We start from the raw sequence: 21,195 nt of genomic DNA, 5'->3' as shown, positions 1-21,195 counted from the left end.
TTTTTTTTTTTGCACCGTCTCACCCCGGTGTTATTTTTACCGGCCTTCTCTTCAGGCACACTGGGCTCCCCGCGCCAAAACTCGGCCGGGGATGGCGGAGGGGGGGGGGGGGTTTGCACCGCCCGGCCGGCCCCGTCCCGGTGAGCGCGGCCGCGGCCGGCCCGCCTGGGGATGCGAAGGCACTGCGAAGCGCCGGGTTTGCTCTTTAGCAACCTCGCCGCTTGTTTTGCTGTGTGGGGTTGGTGGTTTGTTGTTTTTTGGGGGCTTGGTTTTTGGTTTGTTTTTTTTTTTTTTTCCGAAGGGGAGAGGGAAGGGGGGTAGTCTGGGTGTAGGGAGGGGAGAGGGGGAGAAGAGTGGAAAACGTTGGCTCTGTCCATGGTCAAAGTAATTCAGCTATAATCCCCCTTTCTCTTCCTCTCCTGGAACTCTATTCATATTCTAATCACAGCTTTTCCTTCCCTAAACCAGCCACTTTTATCAGAGCCCTAGCTTTGCACTTTTACTTCCACTTCCAGCACATACAACCGCATGCAGAATAAGCAACTTTTTCCAGCCTCCGTCCTGCCCCCCTCTCCCCCCGCAACGTGCTAACCCGAAAAGGGATCCTCGCATCCTCGGGCTAAAGCTGGAAGGGAACACGACTTTGCAAACGCACCCGTTTGGTTCTTCTCTTGGCAATCGGGATCTCCCACCCCCCCTGCTTCCACCACCCACCCCCCCCCCAAGTCCCACGGCAAGCTCTCCGGGCCAGCCGCTCTCCCCGTGGGAGACAGGCCGGTGGCGGGGCGGCCCCCACCCCGCCTTGCCCTCGCTCCCCGGGGCCGCGGGGAGACCCACGGGAGTCCCTGCCCGCCGTTCTGCAACGCCAGCACCGCTCGCCGAGACACTGGCAACTTCTCTTTCCTTCTCACACGCACCCCCCCCTCCCGGCCCTTCCCTACCCACACACATCGCCCTGGTTTGTTGGTTTGTTGGGGGTTTTTTTTCCCCAATAGACTAAGCTTACAAGATATTTGGGAAGCTGTGCAGCTTCCAACGCCATGTGCCCGCAAAGGATCCCAACCCAGAGCCCACCGGGAGGAGAAGGAGGAGGAGGAGGAGGAGAAGGAGGAGGAGGAGGAGGGGAGCTCGGCGGCGGTGCACGCACACCCGGCAGCCCCAAAGAGCACAACCCCAAACCTAGTGCCCGTTTGAAGATCTAAGCCAATTTTGATCTCGGGCTGTAATGAGCCAAGGACCTTGGGTGGGGGCTGGGGGAGGGAAGGGAGGAGTGGAAAGGCCGCTGGAACTTTAAATAAGAAAAACGTTTCTAATGCTCTAATAGAAGAGGGAAGTCGAAGTGTTGGGATTGCGTAGATCTAAGGCCCCCCTTTTTGGAGGAAAGCTTTTCTTATTCAAAACAGCATCACAATGGGCTTCACATTGAGCCTTGCCACATCCCCATCTGAGTAGCAGCCATTCATCAGGCTGGCTGGCCTATCAATGACATTTCTCCCATCAGGGCTTCTATAAAATGATGCTTTTTCCCATGAAACATCCGCAAACATTTTGACGGGTCTGGCTTTGCCCTGCTGGATTACGGAGTGTCCCTCTCTCCCGCTCTACCCACTCCCCCCCCCCCAACCCCCCAACTATCTGCCTCTACCCTTCCTCCCCACCCCCTCGCCGCCACCCTGCTCCCTCTCCCCCGAGCATCTCTGAGACAGGGGCTCTCCACACCCCGGGACCTTGGGGCTCCCGTCCCGTCCATGGGAAGAGCATGCATTGCGGGTTGCTGGAGGAACCCGATATGGACTCCACAGGTAAGTCCTGTGTCCCCGCGTGTTTGTGTGTCCCCCCCCCCCATGCACACCAGGCAGGACTTTTCAACTTGACCGTGGCGGCCGGCGGCAGCCGGGGGATGGCGGGGGGGGGGGGGGGTGGTGGTGATGGGGGGGGTGGGCTGGGGTTGGGGGGGGCCGCCCGCCCGCTTTACCGGCCTCGCAGGCAAATGAGCCCGGGCGTGTGCGGGGGAGCGGGGTGCGGGGGGTGCGGGGGCCGCGGAGGGGGAGCTCTCTCTCCTGGGCTGGAGCCCTGCGGTTGCACTTTGCAGATACGATGGAGCAGAGGGTGGGTTCGCCCCCCCCTCCTTTTTTTTTTTCCCCCCCTTTTTCTCCTCCATAGGCTACCGGCCGGCGAACTAATTTCCTCTCCGCTTCTAGTTTTAGGCGCTCGCTTAGGTTTGAGTCGAATCTTTCAGAGGGGCGAGAAAACGACGTTTATTAGGGAAGATGGGTGGTGGGTTAGGGGCGAGCCCAGCACCGAGGTCGTGTTGTCCCGCAGGCAGAGCCGGGGCCGGGCTGCTTTGGAGGGGAGGGAGTTTGGGGAAGGGCTGGGTCCCTCTCTCCCCCCGCAACCCCCAAACGATGACTTGTCCGGTCCGGTAACCGGACGGGAAAAAAAGGCGACCGCAGTCCCACCAGCCAACGCCGCAACCGGGGAGAAACCCCGGCGGGAGGCGAGGGGGACGGGGGGAGCGGAGGGGCCGCTGGCCCCGAGGGCCGCAGTCCTCGCCCCGACACCCGACGGCCGCCTCTTGCCGCCCGGTCCGGGATGCGGGGAGGCAGGACGCCGGTTGTCCCGGGGGCAGGGGGGGATAGGGCCCAGGCCTAGGTCTTCCCAGGGCGGCTGTCAGCCGGGCCGGCTCCCGAAACCGCGGCCCCTTCTCTCCGCTCCCCGCCGCCGGCCGTGCCCGCTCCCCCCCCCCCTCCCGCCCCCGAAACCCGGTTTCCACCGGCCGCAGCGGCCGCGCTCGGTCCTGAGCGCAGGCAGCGGAGGGCAGGCAGCCGCCACAATCACCTCGACGCTTTTCATTTATTTTAGGAGCACCGGAAAACATCCCTTCTTCCTCCCCTCCCGCCCTCCCCCGACCAGGCGTTTCCCAGCCGGACGGGTCTCAGTCCGGGGACGGCTCCTGACCTGCCCCGTCCCCTCCCGCGGCCGCTGTGCCCGGCCGGGGAACCGGGAACCGGGAGCCGGGAGCCGGGTTGCCCCAGCCCCGACGGAGCCCGCAGCGCGATCGGGTCCCGGCCGCGTCCCGGCGCTTCCCCGGGGCGTCCGCGGCTCCGTCCCGGCTCCAGCGGGGTCGCCCGGCGCCGTGCCGGTGTGAACTGGTGCCGGTGTGAACTGGGTGAACTGGTGCCGGTGTGAACTGGTGCCGGTGGGGACGGTTCAAGGGGCGGCGGGGCAGGGCAACCCCGACCTCGGAGCTGCGGTGGTCCCCGACGCCCCGAGGCCGTCCGAGGGTTTTCTCACCCCCAGCGCGACAAGAAGGGCGTTTTGTAAAATTTAAATATTGATTTGAAAAGAGAAAAAATAAAAAAAAAAGAGCGAGAAGGGGAGGGCAGGCTGCCCCGGGGGCTCTTCTCGGCTGTGCCCGCCGCGGTCCCGGGCGGGCTCGGCCCCTCGCCGGCTACCGGCGACACCAGCCGGGTTTGGGCAACTTTTACCGGCGAGTCCCCGGGACAAAACCCGGGGCGGGGGGTCTGGGGGGTCGTTCCGGGGAGAAAGTGCTCGGCGGGGAAGGAATCGTTGTGTTCAGGTCCGAGCGTGTGCAGGAGTGACTCGGGTGTAAAAGAAAGTTGCACTTCGGTCCGGCGGCCCCGCCGAGACGGAGTTACGGGCACCGCTGGCAACTTCTCGTTGTCGCGAGTAACGGGTCTTTAGGGAAAGAAAAAAAGCAAGCCAAAAAAAAAGCCCCGCGTTTTCTATCCCTGCATTCAAAATTGTCCATCCTCGGGCTGAGCCCCCGTACTATTCGTTCCTTAAATTCAGTATGGTTATAATAAATGGCAGCATGATTGATTAAGATAATATTAATCAGAAAACACTTTAGGCTTGCTAAACAGATGGCAAGAAAAGTGGAGCTTTGCAGTTGTCTCATTCAGACACCTTAACCTCCCTTTCAGAGGACTTAATCCAATTAGCTTTTCTCCTGAGTTTCAGTTGTTATGTAAAGATCCTTTTGCATTGTGGAGAAATATGGCTTCATTGAAAAAAATCGGTCATGTTTTAATTTATCCTTAACAGTTTTTCCCTAAACCAGCGGGATTAAAAAAAAAAAAAAATCAATCAATCACCCACGGCTCTAATTTTAAGGCAGGGGAACGGTTTGGTTCCTTCCCCTTCCCCCAGCAGTGCTTCCATCGAGTCCAGCTCACGCTCCCCTAACCTGGGCAGTGACCCTCGGGGGGGGCCTGTCACCAAACCTAAACCCATTTCTGTCCGTCTGGGGACCCGAGAAACCCCCAGCCCAGCCGCTCCCGGTCCAACACCGAGCTCCGGGGCGCTCGGCCCCGACGGCGGGGCCCGGACACGGCGCGGCCGCCCCGGCAGCGCTGGGGGGCGGGGGGGGGGGCAGCCCTTCTCGGGCGGTTTGCGGCATCTTTCCTCGCACCCTTCGGCCACCGCCGTTAACTCCGTAAGGCTCCCGGCCGGCCGGCCCCAGCAGCAGCGTCTAAAGCCGGTCACTCCCCCGGCCGGGAGCCGGCGAGCCGCCGGGAGAAGTTTGTAGCCCCCGTCGGGGTTCGCTCGCCCGCCCGCCCCTTCGCTGGGGGGGGGGGGCGGCTTTCTCCCCATACCCCCGCCGTCCCCGCAGCCTGCCTACCGGGGGGCCGGGGACCGCTGCACCGCCCCCCCCCCATCTCCTCCGTCGGCAGAGCCCACCGAGGCCCGAGGGAGGGCGGCGGCGGGGTGGGTGCTCGGCCCCGGCACCCGGGGAGCCCCGGAGGGCGGCTGGGACGCTGGGGGGGGGAAGTCTTCGCGGGAGATCCGATCCCGAGTATTAATAACAGGTTTCCACAGCCGCAGCCCCCCCTAGTGACACCGGCCCGGTGGGTGCGAGGAGCTGCCGGCGGCGGGGGGGGGGTGCACGCCCGGGGGCGGAGAGCCCTCGACCCGGTGCCCGGCCTCCCTCTTCTCCAAACCCCCGCAGCCCCGACGGAGCTCTCCCCACGCAGGACATTCCCCCCCCCTTGTCCCTGCCGCCCGGCCCACGGAGCTGAGTGAGGGGACGCGTGGGGACAGGGATGTCCCGGGGGGGGCTGCCACCCTCCCCTTCCCCGCAGCACCCCTGGGAGAGCTGCACCCCGCCAGGGAGCAGGAGGCGAAGGAAACTTTTCTGCGTGACTCAAAAAATATCCCTCGTTATTTCAGTGTCGGGAGCCGGGCAAAAACTCCACTGGTTTCAAAGTGCTGGGTGGATGGATGAGATCCTTGGGACGTGAAGCTGAGACTTAGGAGCGGATCCAAACCCCATTAAAACCAGCAGAAAGCCTTTCAGTGCTGTCAAGGACGTTGGGATTAGGCCCTTAAAGCTGTTTGTGGGAACCACGAAAAGCGGGTTCCAGCGCCTGAGCTGAACGGGTCGTGGTGGTGGCTGGATTTCGGTCTATATTCGTATAAATACACGGGTCTTGCGGCAGTGGTGGGTGACCTTTACTATGAGCTTGCCATTTAAAAAGGATCTAGCATAGAAGCGCTCATTGAAGAGAATTAATGGCTTTCACATCCTGGTTCAGTTAATGAAATTGCCAATATTGATCATAACTACTTGAATGCCAGTTGGGAAAGCAGTTGTGACGTTTCAGAACGTATGTATAATGCTGAAGCGTACGATCCTAATTTTTGATTTTTTGAGTGGTTGATTTTGCTGCCAAAAACTGTTTGCTTTGCTTCTTGCAACACAGTTTACTAATAGATAGAGGAACTTGCTATTGGCTTTTTTTCTTACTTTCCTGGAGTACTTCTCATACTCAAGCAAAATTGTGATTTATTTTTGTTCCAGTAAATAAAAAAATTCTTTATTCTTCCAGAATTTGTGTTTATAAAGGCTCTTACCTGCTGAGCAGTTAAGATGATCCAAGGATTCTACTGAATCCTAAATTTGATATGATATGGACATGCAAAAGAAATACCACTGGTCCTTTATATAATTGAACCTGACTATTTGTCTTATGCCATTTCGTATCTTAAAAGACTTCACACGTGAAAGAAATGGAACAAAACAAAACAAAAAAACCCCAACCCAACAAAAATGTTTTCTTTCCTGCTGGCTGCGGAGTTCCTGCAGACAATGTTTGCGCACTAGGGCCCGATCCTTGGGAGCTCCCTCTGCCCTCAGCAGCAGCAGAACTGGGATCTAAACGCAAGTCCCAGCACCGGATCAGGTCTTCATTCCTGAGGGGCTTTTAAGAACTTTGTAAAATCCTTAGGGATTTTTTAGAGGTTTGTAAATTGGTCAAAATTACCTTGAACTAAGAAGTTCATCTTCTAAGTCTGACTCAGAGAAAAGAATGATTTTACAATTTATTTGTCTGCTAATGAATTAATTCTAAAATACTTAGGGAGGGGGAATTGTGACCTGCAGTAGAGAAAAGGTTTTTAAAAGGTTGGAAGGAAAAAAGAACTAAAACAAGCTTTTGCATAAGAATAGCCAGACAACTGTAGGAAACTATTTCATTTATTTAAGTTACAGTTTACGGTTTACAGTCCTCAAGATTTTGTTTGGGTAAAACCCTCATTAAAGAAGGGACTCTGGATTCAGACAGATAAAACTTTTGTCTGTGAGACTGTAAAGAAACCTGTAGCCTCAGTTGGTCTGTCGCAGCTGCACCTTTACTGTAGTAAATGTCTACCGAGCAAAAGATCTTCTTGAAATTAGAAGACACCATTTTGCGCTAAGATACTTGTGATGCTGTTTGAGCTGTCCCACAGAAAGTCAGCGGTACAGTACCATGCTTCTGTCAGGATCATTGGCTTGTCTGCTTTTAGAAAATAATGCTGGTTTTCAGCCACTGGTGCAGTGAGTGTGCAGGCAAGGAAGAAGGTTAGCATAGCTGTAAAATCTGCAGCATCTCCCAGTGTAAACACCTTTGCACTTCTCTAGCTTAATTTGCAAGTGGTTTGCAAGTTAGGACAGCCATAAGGAGGTGCATCCCCTGGGATACTATTTCTATACATAGGATTTCACCATAGCAAAATAAAGACGAAATCGTGGGATCACTGAAATCCGCGCAGTGATGAAACATCAGTACCTCTTCAGATTAAGACTTTTGAAGAGGTGGCCTTAAATACAGCCGGGGCTTAATGGTTTGTGACAATGCCTTTAGAGCAGCAGTGGGCTGTCATGTAACTAATACAAATATAAGGTCAGTCCTTTGGGGATACTTGATGTGACATTCGAGTCCAAATAATTAGCTCACAATTCGGTGAGCACTGAGGTTTGCGAATTTTCTGAGTTCACCCACTTGTCTGTTTCCCTGCAACTGTGCTGGATTTTCTATTTGTTTCATTGTGTCTGAAAATTAATACCCCGTACGATCCAACCCTGCTGGAGCCCAGCGCCCCGGCGGCCAAGGGGATTTGATTGCTAACATTCTAGTTAGGAAGATGGATAGCATAAAGGATATTTGATGGCTGAGCGATCCTATAGATAACAAGTACAGGACGGAAGACGACGTGGTGATGATTAAGCCAGTGGAGGCCCGTGTAGGTTTTTTTAATACATCTGTACTAACAACATGTTTACACACATCTTTTAGGTCCTGTAGAATTGTATGTATGTGTTGGAGAGTTTCTGTGAGCATTTAAAACTGTAATACAATTTGCCGTTAGAGATGAGTCCCGATCCTGCGATGGCTCCACCAGGGAAGCACCTGTTGAAGTCCGTGTGGTGCCTCGGGGAGGGCAGGTGCCCAGGGTTAGCTCGTAATGACCCCTCCCTATGGTCGGGAATGTGTAATAACTTAATTGCAGCTATTTTACATGCATAACTAGCAGTCCCGGCCTGTCTTCTGTTCCCATTTATTTTCTCCCAGGAGATTCGTAGCAAGAGCAGTTTATTGGCTATAAAATATTAGCTGAGTGTTAGAAGTGGTGCTTGAAGTCAGTGGCAGAGGCTTTCTGGGTTGCTGCGAGAGCTGGGCTTCCATTCTGTGTATGTAAATAAGTGCTGAGTTAAATACTTTTGGCCTGTTCTTCCCTTCCTGATAAACTTGAAATCAGGAAAAGTGATGAGGGTTAAATAGAGCCTTGGCTCTCACTGCACCCCGTAAGGAAGAAAAAGCTCATTTGCAGCTTAAATTGCCTCAAGACTGAAACGCGGGGCTCAGCGCTGTCTCGTTTCCTTTGCTTCAGCTACAGTTAAGCACTTTGTTTTCTTTTATTGGTAAGTGAACTTAATTTCTCTGAGATGGAATTTGTTACAGAAACCAAGGAGTTGATTCACAGCTATGAATGATGGGTTTACAATTAATTAGCAGCTTATCCTGAGCATTTTTGCACAGGATCCCAAATATTATGGTAATGGGAAACAATTTTAGATAGCTGGAACATTCTCTGAATGAGCAATTCCCTGAAACTTACAGCCCTGGGAATTAGAGGCATTAATTTCAGAGCAGCAGGCTGGGGACATATGCTGGGATTTCTTTGGTTTTCTAGACTTGCTGTAGCCTGATGCTGTGGTCATCGCTCTGACAAACTTCCTGCTGGAGCTTTGGGTGCTCATGAACCCCATGGCATAGACTCAAACACTTAGAAACACAAAATCCTTTCCTCTAGGGCTTTTGGTTTGCTTGCTGAGATTGTGTCTAGAAACAAGGAGATTTGCCTGGAAGTAAGGACTACAAGTTCTGAGTGTTAGAAATTATTGCCTTTTTTTTAAGCATACTGTCACTAGAAATAGAACTACTTTTTGTTGCTTACCTTTGCTTTTTTTCTCTTTTTAACCTTTCACTCCTTAGAATAATGCTATCAGACTATCCTGTTTTTCTCAATGTGGCCATTTTTACTGGTTTGGCTACTTGGGGCAAGGCTTATACATGTGTTGAGTCAGGTAGAACTCGTGTGAAAAATGTCTTGCATGCAAATGTAAGTTTGCAAATGAGACCCCTAAGGCCACAAAACAGGCATGAGCTCTCTGTTCTTGTGTAGGTCTGTAAATTCAGATCCAGCTTGTGCTAAACTTGTAAAGTAATAAAATAGCAGAAATGCGGTGGCAAGGGGAATTTAAAAGTAGTGAAAAAAGCCAAATGTAGGGGTAAATACAGGTACCACTAAATGCAATGATGGAAGGGTTAACATTTTTTTTTCTCCTAGAATCCTATTAATTGCTAAACTATTTCAGAAGTGCTAAAACTACCTCTGCTGCAGCTGAGGAAGGGCAGTGTAGAGGGGGTGCCCAATTCATAAGTGGGATCTCACGAGTGGTCATCCAATGCTGGGTGGAACCACCTGTGTCCCACAGCCGGGTCCTCCATGATGACAGCAGTGCGTACCCCATTCGAGAGGCCTCACAAAACAACTTTTCTACAACCTGTGACACTTTCCAGCACCCTGCAACAAAGGTGCAACCTGCTGCAAATGACCAAAGGCTCCCGTGTGTCAGAGGACAAGCAGGAAAGGCTGTGTGTTTTGCTGATATTATAGGATCTTGCAGAAACAGGCCATTTGTTGATTAAAATTTATGGATGGTTGTAGGAAGTAGACCCAATCCTATCCTTCAAAGCGGGGGGGGGGGGGGGAATCTTCAATAACCTGACTTGTGTGGTTCCCACCTCATCTGACATCCAGTTTAATCATGAACATGTAGCAGATGTCCTAATTAAGCAAATGAGTATTTAATGCTGTTAGCTTCTGCAGCATAGCTTGTAGGTACCCTGCTCTTGGCTGTTGCCATCTGATGCTCAGAGGAAAGTAAAATCCTTCCTGTTCCTCTACCCCCTACAAAACTTAAGCAACACAGGGAAACAAAAATTCCTGGCTGGTCCTTAAGGTGACAGTGACCTGATAGACACTGTAAAAAGAGGAAAAAAAAAAAAAGTAGTGCAAGCAAATGTGGAAGTGTCCTGCTCCACAAGTGCTATGTGCCAGGGTGCAGCAGTAGCATGCTGTTCTGTGATGAGATTCCTGCTCCTGCGACGGGTGTTCCCTGGGTGCCTGGGCTCACGTGGTGGCTGGAGGGAATGGGCTTCTTTGCAGAGCCTCACCCACCCCTCCGCACAGCCCTTCAGCTCCAGGTCTCTTCATGTCAAACCTGGCCGAGCAGCGGGTCGGAGATTTGCTGGCAAACGCGCTCGGCACCCCCGGGTCAGCAGGAGGGGGGCCGTGCTCGGTGCTGTGTGTGAGACGGAGAGCCCGTCGGGGACAGAGGTGGCACGAGAGCCAGACCAGGAATTCTCATGCTGAGCGCGACAGGTCTGCAACGTGTGCGTCCTGTCCATAAGAGGCTGCTTCTTCTGGGTGTCTCGGGGTCAAGGGTAGAATGAGCTATATTTTAGTTATCAAGGAAAATTTGGCCTTATGAGAGGCTGTGCGCAAATGACACACTTGCTAACTGGCGCGTTGTGTTTGCACGCCAGCCTGTGGCCCAGCTGGGCCTCCTGGGCGCTCGCTGCGTAACACCATAACACACTAACTCAGAGGAGGAGCGTGTAAGAGACCTCCAAGGTCCACGGCAGAACAAGGCAGCTGCCGGGTGAGATTTACTCTGTGTCTTGCGCAGGCTGAGAGCGGAGACACCCAGCGGGACGCTCTGCTCCTCTGTAAACTGCGCCCTGTTCTGCCGTCCTCCCGAGCGCTGGCAATAACGGATCCCGCTGGTGGGATTGACTGGCTAGCACAGGTTTCCCAACGTTGGAGCTCACATTCCTCTCCTAAACGCAGAGTCACGGGGACAATGCTGATGCGGGGGCCCCTCTAATGCAAACATTTTTTTTTTTTTTAAATGAGTTGTGGTGGGGGCAGCAAATGGCCTCCATTGTAAGGAGGTGGGGAGAACTGGGGAGGACTGCATTTACAGAGCGGTTTAATCACATGGATGGAGCAGCGTGTTCACCTCTCCTCCTTGCTGGGTCATTTCCACTTTGAGCTCTGCAAACAGACCGTCTATTGAGCAGTTAGTATTCAGTGCTGAATATTCAATACTAGACTCTTGTTTTGGTGAGTCTTAGGCAAAAAAAGGAGGAGGAAAGAAGACTTCTCTTTTTTTCTCATGTTCCCTCCCTGAGTTTGCTTTGCATATTGTTCAGAGGAGACTGGAGGCTTCTCAGAAAAGCCAGGCTCCCAGTTTTAAAAGCACTGGTCTACTTTCATAGTACGTTCTAAGGGGAGGGAAGAGACAGTGTGGAATGGACTAAATTCATACAAGGCTCATGAATCTGTAAGTCTAGGCACAACAGGACTGAGTGAAGACTTTCTGACAAACATGTTTAGGTTGTAAAATTAATGGCATGAAATGCTTGCTCTGTATACACAGATTAGTTCTGAGAGGTACCAATCTTTGTGGGAGTATGTTATGATGATTTATTAATGTCCTGTCTGCTAGTTTTGGTATGCAGATATTCTCAGGGTGCATTGAGAGCTGAAAGAATCGGCGTTCTTTGTTTGTTTCTGTCTAGTTCGTGCCATATTTGCTTACAAAATGGTTGTGAATAACATAATGGCTGCGTCCTTTGACAGTAATGAGCAACAGCTAGATTTGGAGTAGATGTCCATAAAGTGAGGAAAAGTGGCCACCATGTGAGTAAATGTAGTATTTTTTTCCTTTGATTCACACTCTTCTTCAGTCAAGTGGTTGTCTCTTTCTCGCTGCTATGATTATGTCCTGACACCTGAGTTTTCTTTGCACATATGTGTCTATCTGTCTTCTCTTGTTCTTTGAGTCTGCCTGATTGGATGCTGTTTCTAATGAGAAATATTTACTGTAGTCCCATTCCTTCAGGAGTTGACCTCTTTTCTCCTGATTTAAAAAAAACCAACAAAACAAACAACCAAATGCCACTCCTCTCTATCGTTACTTTCTTTCCTCCTATCCTTTATTTCTGACCATGCCCTTTTCTTTGCCATTTATTCTTTTGTTTCCTTTCCTTTTCTTTTTCACCTCCTTCTCAACAACCAGCCTTCTCCCTCTTCTCTTGCCTCCCTGAGCCCCACAACCAGTGTTTCATGTATCTCCTACCCATATCTCACATCTTTTTGTTTTGTCATCTTTGTGGCCCTGTCTTACTGATGTACTACCATTTCTGTGCCAAATTGGCCTCTCTGCTGGATTCATCAGACCCTGAGGCAGAGAGAAGCGTTTTGTGGGTACTTGATGCAAAACCCTGTTTCTCGTTGAGTCACAGACTTCCTGTTCAGCCAAATGACTGCAGCCTCATGCACTGGTGCAGTGGAGCTGAATTAAGGATTTGAGGACTCCACGCCTTCTCTAAGTGAGCTGAGGGACCATGGTAGCAGCTGGGAATGTTTAACCCAAAAAGCTAGTGATCAGGGACTGCCATAGGGTATGAGCATAAGTGATGTTGTGATAGGTACCCAGAAATGAAGGCCCTGGGAGCTCTCTTGTGTGTCTCACATTAATTCCATAGCATAAGAAGTTAATGAAATCTGGGGCAAAAAGGGCATCAAGAGACTCTGACCTTTATTCTGGGAGAGAATAGGACTGGCAATAATCAAGGGTCATGTTTGCATTTCCTTGGAAGGAAACATTGCAGCTAAATCGGAGGCAATGATAGCATTTACATTGGTTCATGCAGCAGATCCTGAAGGACTGAGGATCTATAACACATCATGTTGTGGAAGCATGAGGGTACGCTTTGCTGTATGCAGAGCTGGTGCTTGGAAAGCACATGATGTGTGTGATTATTTTTCTGATGAAAAGATTGGCTGCATGTTGCACAGCCATGTAAGTTAAGTGCGCTGGGAGAGCTGAATCGGTCAGATACTGGTGCCACTAGCTTAAATGACCCTAGGTAAAAGTGAGGAAATGTCGCTGCACTGAAATTGGACCACATGAGGTTCTCTTTGCTGTTAAATGAGGAATGGGCTTGATAAAGCAAAAAACAAGTGGCTATTTACTGGTCTGGTGAAACTTAATTTTCAAAATAAAACAATAGGTAGCATCTGTGTGTGACTGGGTGAGGGAAAGTGCTACTCCCAATTAACATGCATACTGAGTTGGAAATGTGATAGCAATAAGATATGTGATTCCAGAGAAGGGAAGATAGGACTTCAGAAGTCCTGCCTGATCCAGGTTAGAGGCTGCCCTAAACGCCGGAATCAATATGCAGAGGAATCTTGTATTCTAGGGTTCCTGAGGGTGTTTGACCTACATTTGGCATGCAGCTTCTTAAGAAGAATACTGTTGACAGACTACTTCAACAAGAGTATTACATTTAGATGAACTTCTGCATAGTACACAGGGTAACAAGAATGCAACATCTCATAAATTCCAGTTTTCCTACCCAAGTATTCTAGAGGAGTTAAAAGATGATGAACTATGGTGCTTCTTGTTATAGTAGTTTAAATACAGCGTGCCATTTTTTAATATACCTTATCAAATGGGTTAGCAGAAAATCTTCAGGAGTGAAGACCTGGCTAAACAAAACAAAAGAGGTCTCACAGATTCAAGAGAGTCATTCTCTGCATTCTTATGATATCATGGCAAATCTCACAATGCTTTACCAGAATCACGAGTCAAAGAAAAAAGAACAAAAACATTCCTGCCAACATCTAGTAAGCGCCTTGGACCAATGTTCATTAACCCTGAAACAGTTCCAAGAGAACTGTATGCCAAGAAACAAGAACAAAAGAAAGGACTGCAACAAGAGTGCCCGACATTTTCCCCTCTTGGAAATGAAATAAAAAGTTAGATTAGCAAACAAAGCACCAAGGTATCTGGCAGCTTGTCAGGGTAGCGGCTCTACCATCTGCACCAAGGCCATGTGTCAGTGTCATCCCTGAGGAGCAGGTCTCTTGGAAGAACAGAGGATGGCTATGCAGGACCAAGGAGGACACCGGCATGATTTCCTGTGGAGCTTGAAGATGTTCCTGACAGCTCACATGCACCGACTGAAGGATGTGAGCCTTGCCAGCCGATGGCACTGTATGAGGCAGCGAGGAGCAAAACCAGGCTCTGTGTGGCAGGTCCACCTCGATGGTTGAAGAGGAGCTGTTCTGTGAACTAGGAGTGTCTATGTGATGGGGTAATCGGCAGGAACAGTGGTTGGACGATGGCCCTGATATGGTCTCATAAACTTTTCATTTGACAATGGAGAGGAGGGAGATGACATCACCTATGAAAGCCTAAATCTTAGAAAATCTCCATGTGTGTGGTTAGCTGTCCCTAATAACTGTTCCTTGTTGTGCTTGATTTTAGTTGATTTTGGTAAGTTTAATGCCCTCCATGGGAGCCAGTAGCTGCCAAGCCCCGTCATGTTACAGGCACACAGTTGTTCATAAGATTGTGCAGAGGCCAGGCTAGGAGATCTTGCTCAGGTCTTGGTTTTACAGTAGATTGAGGTTTCAGAGAAAAGGTGATTTTTTTGTTTGTTTTCTTTCAAACAGTGCGGTCCCTGAAAAGCTTTGAATGTTTTGCTGTAACCAGCCCTCCCAGCACTCCAGCAGCATTACACTTCTCAGGTGGCAGATGTACCTATAACCAGCAGTGCTGTGCTGCAAGGTGTGTGGGAGATTCAGAACATGAATCCTCTGCTTTTAGTCCTGTGCAGCAGGTACTAGAGCAGGCTGTTAATAGTTCGAGGGCCAGACATCAGGTTTATCTCCTAATCGTTACCCCTGAGAGGAAGGGATAGTCTCTTTTGCCTTTAAGGGACTGTTTTAAACTAGTGATTTGTCTTCTAAGTTGGTATGACTAATTGGACCAGGACATTGAAGTGTTATAAGGTGTAGATTTCACTTGCACCAGAGAAAATATTAGATGTACTGGCTCATTTTTTTTGCTTTACTTTCATTCATATGGCAGTTAGCAATTAGGTTTGCAGCATGCTAAGGGATAGTCAAAGCAGACAGACTGTTCAGACATTATGAATTTAACAGCGGTAGAGGTTAGAAGTTCTCTGTCCACAGTAATGGTGCAACACAGACAGCAAGAACAGAGGGTTTGTTGGGTGGTGGCAAGTCTCAGACCATGTTCAGCAAGATAAGCTCTGCAGAGAAAAGCCTCAATGGATCATGCAGGCCTCAGCATTTATTCCGAGCCAGACAGCAGAAGAAGCTGTCAGGGCAGTGATGGTTTTTGTAAAAAAGAAAAGCTATAGAATATCATCCCATCAACTCCACTGAAAAAATTTATGATAGATATGTTATCTGGTTAGTACCATAGGCTAGCAAACTGGAAACAGGAGGTTCCGTGACCTTCAGCCAGCCTCCTGAGCTTTTGAGATACTGCTTTTACCTGCTAAATCTGCTGTTTGCAACCACTTTCCCTTGGCCTAACAGGTCAGATAAGCAGCTAGGCAGTATTGCTGGCCAGCTTGGTACTGAGACACTTGGCAGAGACACTGCAGGAACTGATGAGTAACTCTTCCCTCTGAGAACGATGAACAAATAACTCAGAGGGGTGCTAAGATTCTGCATGCATGACAGGAGTTCCTCCTCCATCACAGGAACTGTAAAATTAAGTCTGTCATCACTTCTGAGTATTCATTTTTCCAAAAGGTCCTCCTGTGAAGCCACTGAAATTTGGTAGTCCCTTTATATTTCCATTATCTACATTTGATATTCCTTTTCTCACAGTTACTTTCTACTTTTTTCTACATCTACCTTGAGAAACTGGGGAAAAAAAATTACAAGAGCAGCCATGAATAAAAATAAGGAGTTGGACTGTTGCAGCTGTGCCATCCAAGTTGGTACATGGCTCAGGTAGTAGTTTGGGTCCTGGCAAATCTCTAATTCTTGTTCCAGAGGTAGCTCTATTTCAGTGATGAGCAAACTTCTGTGGAAGAAATGTTGGTCCCTGTGCAGAGCACTAGGTAAATTGTCATGCTTGCTGGCAAACTGCTTTAAAATGTGGAGTATAGGAGCCAATTTAGAGCTGAAGGTGTATGAGAGGGATTTCTGTGCAACTGCTAGGGCTGTGGTGAAATAAGCATACGGAGATTGTGCAGGCTCTGATACTGTGATTACTACCAGCCTTAGCTATGTTTCTAGAACATGGGTACTCTCCTCTCATACGATTTCAGTAAAACATAGCAATTCACAATTATGCCAGTGATACCACCACATCCAGATCAGATGATATGGCATAACTGGGGAAAACCAGTACAGTTAGTACCACTGTAGGGTAATGAGGTCAGGCAAAATGCACCTCAGATTGGGTGACCAGGGTTTCATTCTGTCTGTAAAATCTCTTAATCTCCCTTCAGGACTCACACACGTGCTCACAAGGCTGCAGCCAGTGGCTCTGGGTACGCTCACCTCCCAGCTGTGCAGCACAGCCCCTCCAGCTGCTTTTGCCATCCTGCTTGGGTGCCGAGCAGGACACTGCGGCTCTGAAAGGCCAGAAGAGGCTGTGATTACAGGTTGTGCTAATACTGCAGCAACTCTTAACCCTCCTGGCAGGACAGCAGCTGCAGAAGCTGCTGCTGGCTGTGATCAAGCCCACCTCCTCTTCCTCTCCACAGAGCGGAGCCCAGGTGGCTCTCTCGCTGCTCTTGCTATGGCCATGCACATGTGGGAGCAATGAATGCTTTCTTTTCTGGGCTGTAAATATGCTAAGCCAATAACCATTATACAAACAAGAGGGAGTAATTATCTCATTAAATGTACTGGCAGTACGCAGGCACCTCTGCTGTATTCTCTCACCTCAACTGAGGCTCTGTAGGGTGTCTTCCAGGAGCAAGCCCTTCCTTCTGAAGGAGATAGTGTATCAAAATAATTTGTCAAAGATACACTTAAAAAACAGCTCATGCTTCTCTTTTCTGATAGTTCATGAAAGCTGCTGCCCCTGAGCAGCTCTCGTGTGTTTGCCTCTATTTCGGGGAGTCCCAGGCCTTCCCAGCTGCCTTCCCAGCTCAGTGTTTGAAGCACCATACAAATAAAAATGTTTGTTGGTGTGAAGAGAAGAGCCTTGGTGAGGACAAGGGAAAGCCACACAGGCCTCTGTTCTGCCAACTTTTGAAAACAAGCTCAATTTAAACTTCTGTTATTAAAAGTGTGGTGGGCACATTTAATGGAAGAGGAATACTCTCATGCTTGAGGTTCAGTGGATGTGTCAGTCTTAGCAATATCAGGATCAAAAAGAGAAAAGGCAAAACGAGGACCAGAAGTAGATCCATAGTTCTTTCTAATCCATCTTTCATTGGGAACAATTTATATTTTTTGTTTGTGTCATAAGTTATTATGTCAGAAAACTGACACTGGAAAAATTACTGTAATTTGAATAACCACCTCCTTTCCCTCATGTTGGAATCCTGCAGAAGATAATACAATGGATTTGTATTCAGTGGTATACAAAATTATGTAACAAAAATTGAAAGGCTGAGGGACATAGTTGTGTGCTTTGTTATAATTAACTTTTGATCTTCGTGAAATTAAATAGTTGATATAATATTTAAAGGTGCATGTTCAAAATGCCATTAAATACACCTTATTTGCATTCTTTGCTAATAAGATTGTAATAGTTTCCATACTGTGTCTCAGCATAGAGTTATCAGTATGTGGCTACACTACATTTTACTACTAGATATTAATTAATCTATTTATTTTGCCTGGATGTTTTTTGGCTAGCACTGATCCTTGCTCAAACCACTGTGCTGGTACAACTGAGGGTACAGTATGCTGTGGCTCAGGGTGCGAAGGAGTCCTAGAGAGCAGGCAGAGGAAATGCCTTAGGACTTGATACACTGAAAATGCAGTGAGTAAAAATACATCCTGTATGAGACAGGATGTATTTTCTTTTGCGCTCACAAGCGTTTCCCACTAGAAATTTGTTTTTTCTACATGTTGTGTTAATGATTCATCATTGTTATCAGGTCTGATATGCACTTCTGCTTAATCACCACCTGAACTCTCCAGTATTCTGTGACCATTCCTGAGGTGAAATCCTGTCTATGAGAAGTTTGTAAGGTCCAATCACAGTAATTTAGGCTTTAATCACATAAACCCTTCCACAGCGTGTGACTCGATGCTTGTCTAGAACAGTGGTGTAGTATGATTGGCGTCAGCCTTGGGAGCAAGTGATGAAACCTCAGCCTAGAGACACCAGGGGTTAGCCATGGGTCTCTTCCTCCGGCTCTGCAGCAGGAATGCCTGGGAGAGGCCGCAGTGCAGCCGGGTTGTACACCCGCGTGTCGTGAGGACAAGAGCGTTTGATGTGTACAGGGCTCTACCCAGTGGGTTCGTTATGCTGGGGCAGGATCTAATGGTATTAACTCTGAAAGAACTTCTAAAAGTCAGACTTAGTTTTGACTTTATTTTGTTTGTTCTGCCTCTTTCTCTTTTCTTTGTTTTTGTTTTATTTTAGGCAGGTGCTATCATATCTGGGATCTGCGGGCTCCTGAAGGGAATATTTTAAGTTTCTGCAAAACTGTGGTTGTATTTTCTTTTAATACCTGAAGGCATTCTTATTAATATTGGGAGTTTAAAAGCTTTGTAAAAACTTTTTTTCTTTATACAAACAGTAAAAAAAATCTACTTATTCAGTGAAGGTATTTATTGGAATACTTATTTATTTATACCCACATCACTCAGTTTCTGAGATAATACAGCCTTTAAATAGCTAGTTGGTTTTGTTGCATTTTGTCACCTGCCAAATAATTTGACAAATTTGCCATAAACTCCCTGACATTTTCGCTCAAAAGAGTTAGTTTTCTTCATTCTTTGCTGCCAGACAGGTCATGTATCTTTTCAGGCTTGAAGAATTTCTATCAGCTATTTAAATGCAAGACCACAAAGACAAAGCCAGACTCAGGCTGCAGCGAGTTGAACTGGGGTGATTCAGGACCAAAGGAGTTGCAGCACATAATTAAACAGTAACTGCACCCTACTCCAGAGACTTTATATCTTGCAGTGTAAACTGCCTGCTTTACCAATGAAAAAGGGGTACATGTGCAGTTTTCAGAGACAGTAAGTGAACAAGGATGGTGAAAATTGTTACCGAGTGACACTTTAAAAGTTTTTTTCCTACTATTTAGGCAGGGAACGTGACTAAAGATGGCTGCTGCCAGTTCCCTGTTGCCGAGGGAAGAGGATGCGTCCCAGCTTCCCAGCTCTCAGTGCCGGGAGGAAAAGAAAGGGCAGAGCTGGGCATCGGTCTCTCCTTGGCGCTAATGGCAGCCGCCTTTGCTTTTACTCCCTGCAGCTGGGCTCAGAGCCAAGGGAATTATATACAGCCATGGCTGTGCGCTGAAAGGAGGAGGAGGTAGGGTAATCTTTCTCAAGGCTTCTCACACCTCTCTCTGATGTTGTCCTCAGCAGCAAGTTTCTCTTCACCTCGTAGTGATCTGTGAGGATCCAAGCTCCTGTCCCGCCGCTCGTGGTGCTAAAATGGGAGAGGAGAGAGGCTGTTAGTTCAGGTTTAGGGCAGTAAAAGAAATCTGGCACGAAGCAGCCATATTGTTGTGTTGGCCTTTAGACAAGGAGGTGATACACCCCCACCCGATGCAGCCGAGCAGCATGAGAAGAAAAAGCCTCGAAGTTAGAGTCACCGCCGGCTTGTGGGTTAGTAACTGAGCAGGAGCTGATCAGACAGCACAGGCCTCTGGCAAGTTTTAAGTTGCGGTGTCAGCAACCTTAAAGTGATTTTTGTACAAGGCTGTGTTGAATTTGACGGGAGAAGAAATATCCTGAAAAATCTACTGACAAAAAGAGTTATTTTTGCTGATTTTCAGAGAAGTACCTCAAAGGAGCGGGCTATAGGGAAGAGGCAGCGTGGTCCTGAGGCTCCTTAGGCACAGGACAGTTTGATGGTGAATGAGGAAGACGCATGCAGGGACATGCTTGTACTGATGAAGGCAGCATCGCAGCGTGTTCCTGCTGTGAATACGGGGGCAAACAGGCAGAGGGAAAGGAATGGCCTGGAGCCGCCACAACCTCTCTTACACTGCCTGAAAACCAGAAGCGCACAAAGCAACGCTGCCTGGAGTCTTATGGCAGGGCCTGGAAATCAACTCTGAAGGGCTCTCAGCAGATCCCTTCTGAAGTCCTACACAGATGCCATTGCCCTTTTGTTTGTGTGGCAGTGGAGAGTGTGTGTACAGAGGAATATGTGTGAGTTTGTGCAACTGCCTGGGTTTAAAAAGCATTTTTTCTGCAGGATGTGTTTGGCCATGATTATTCATATATTTATTTATTGGCATCTAGTGCTGAAATGAAGTCATACCAACTTTTACCTTCTATAAACCAGATGGCCAGCTTTCCCAAGACACTGGGCTTCTGCTTTCCCTTCAACCTGCTGCTGTGATGGGATTTTTCTGGCTGGTGGACTGCTGCCTGCCCTGTGCAGGTAGCCTGATGTGTCTGGGGGGTGGCTTATGGAAAGGAATCTGCAGCCGTTTCCGTGTCTTTGAAGGTGTTTCTGGTTCTGGCAGTTTGCTGACAGTGAGGCCTGTTTCCCCTTATTTCTTGTAGATCTCTTCACTCAGTGGGGTTATTTCCTGTCATAACTTGTGGGGTTACCTTGCAGCCTTCCCACCTATCCCTTCTTTTTCTTGCTTTGACTACAAAGAGCTCTGTGAGCATAAGTTCATTTCTGCCCACGTGCATGCCTTTGAAAAACAATCTTATGAGGGAGGTCAGTTTATTGTAGCAATATCCAGGGACTCCAGGCAAACTCAAGGACTCATATTTCATACTTTGTCCAAGGAAACATATAGAAAGGTACAACTTTTGCCCTGAAGACCTGTAACAGGAAATTCTGCTGAGCCTGGTACCTCCTCTAAAGTCATTGGGGGATGTATGTTATAGCTTCCAGAAAGAACAGCAGAGTCAAATCAATGCAATGCTGTATCTCATCTGACTGGTGGGAATAAATTGGAAGAGGGAGGACAGGAGTGGTTGAGCACCCACCATGGGGTGATGAAGGTTCGAGTAGCTCAGTGGCTGCTGACTCGCTATGTTGGACTCGTACCAGTGTGGAAAAGATCTTGGTAGGGCCTGGGACTCCACCAGGGTGAATGGGGTTGTAGGACTGGACTTCAGAGAGCACAGTTTGAGCCCTGCTGTCACGAAAATTCACATGAATGATTGATTTTACACACATGAAGAGTGCTTTCAAAAGCAGTGGAAATACTCAAGTACATGAGTCTGCCAGACTAAGACTCAGAAATTAATGCAATTTATGTGTTTCAGTTGCCCACATGAGATGATTTTTTCTTTTTTAAATGTATCATGTGATGGGGAGGGGAGACAATATCCTGA

The 21,195-nt window shown here is 48.8% G+C and overlaps 1 protein-coding gene across 2 annotated transcripts in view; it reads left to right on the top strand.

Annotated features, from left to right (window-relative positions):
- The first annotated feature begins 1,629 nt into the window (after positions 1-1,629).
- The window catches only part of RFX4 (regulatory factor X4), a 98,144-nt gene continuing 78,578 nt past the window's right edge, over positions 1,630-21,195 (top strand). The window contains exon 1 of one of the 2 annotated variants that reach the window (XM_075050821.1): positions 1,630-1,802. Coding sequence is in view for 1 of the 2 variants with exons in the window: in XM_075050820.1 (XP_074906921.1) it covers positions 1,760-1,802 (43 nt within the window). In the remaining variant the exon portion in view is untranslated. The remainder of the gene's footprint in view (positions 1,803-21,195) is intronic. The other variant, XM_075050820.1, reaches the window with a different exon arrangement.

This window comes from Buteo buteo, chromosome 19 (assembly GCF_964188355.1).
Source record: "Buteo buteo chromosome 19, bButBut1.hap1.1, whole genome shotgun sequence".
NCBI lineage: Eukaryota > Metazoa > Chordata > Aves > Accipitriformes > Accipitridae > Buteo > Buteo buteo.
Note: the sequence above shows the minus strand (reverse complement) of the source record. Positions and strands in the feature narration are given on the sequence as shown.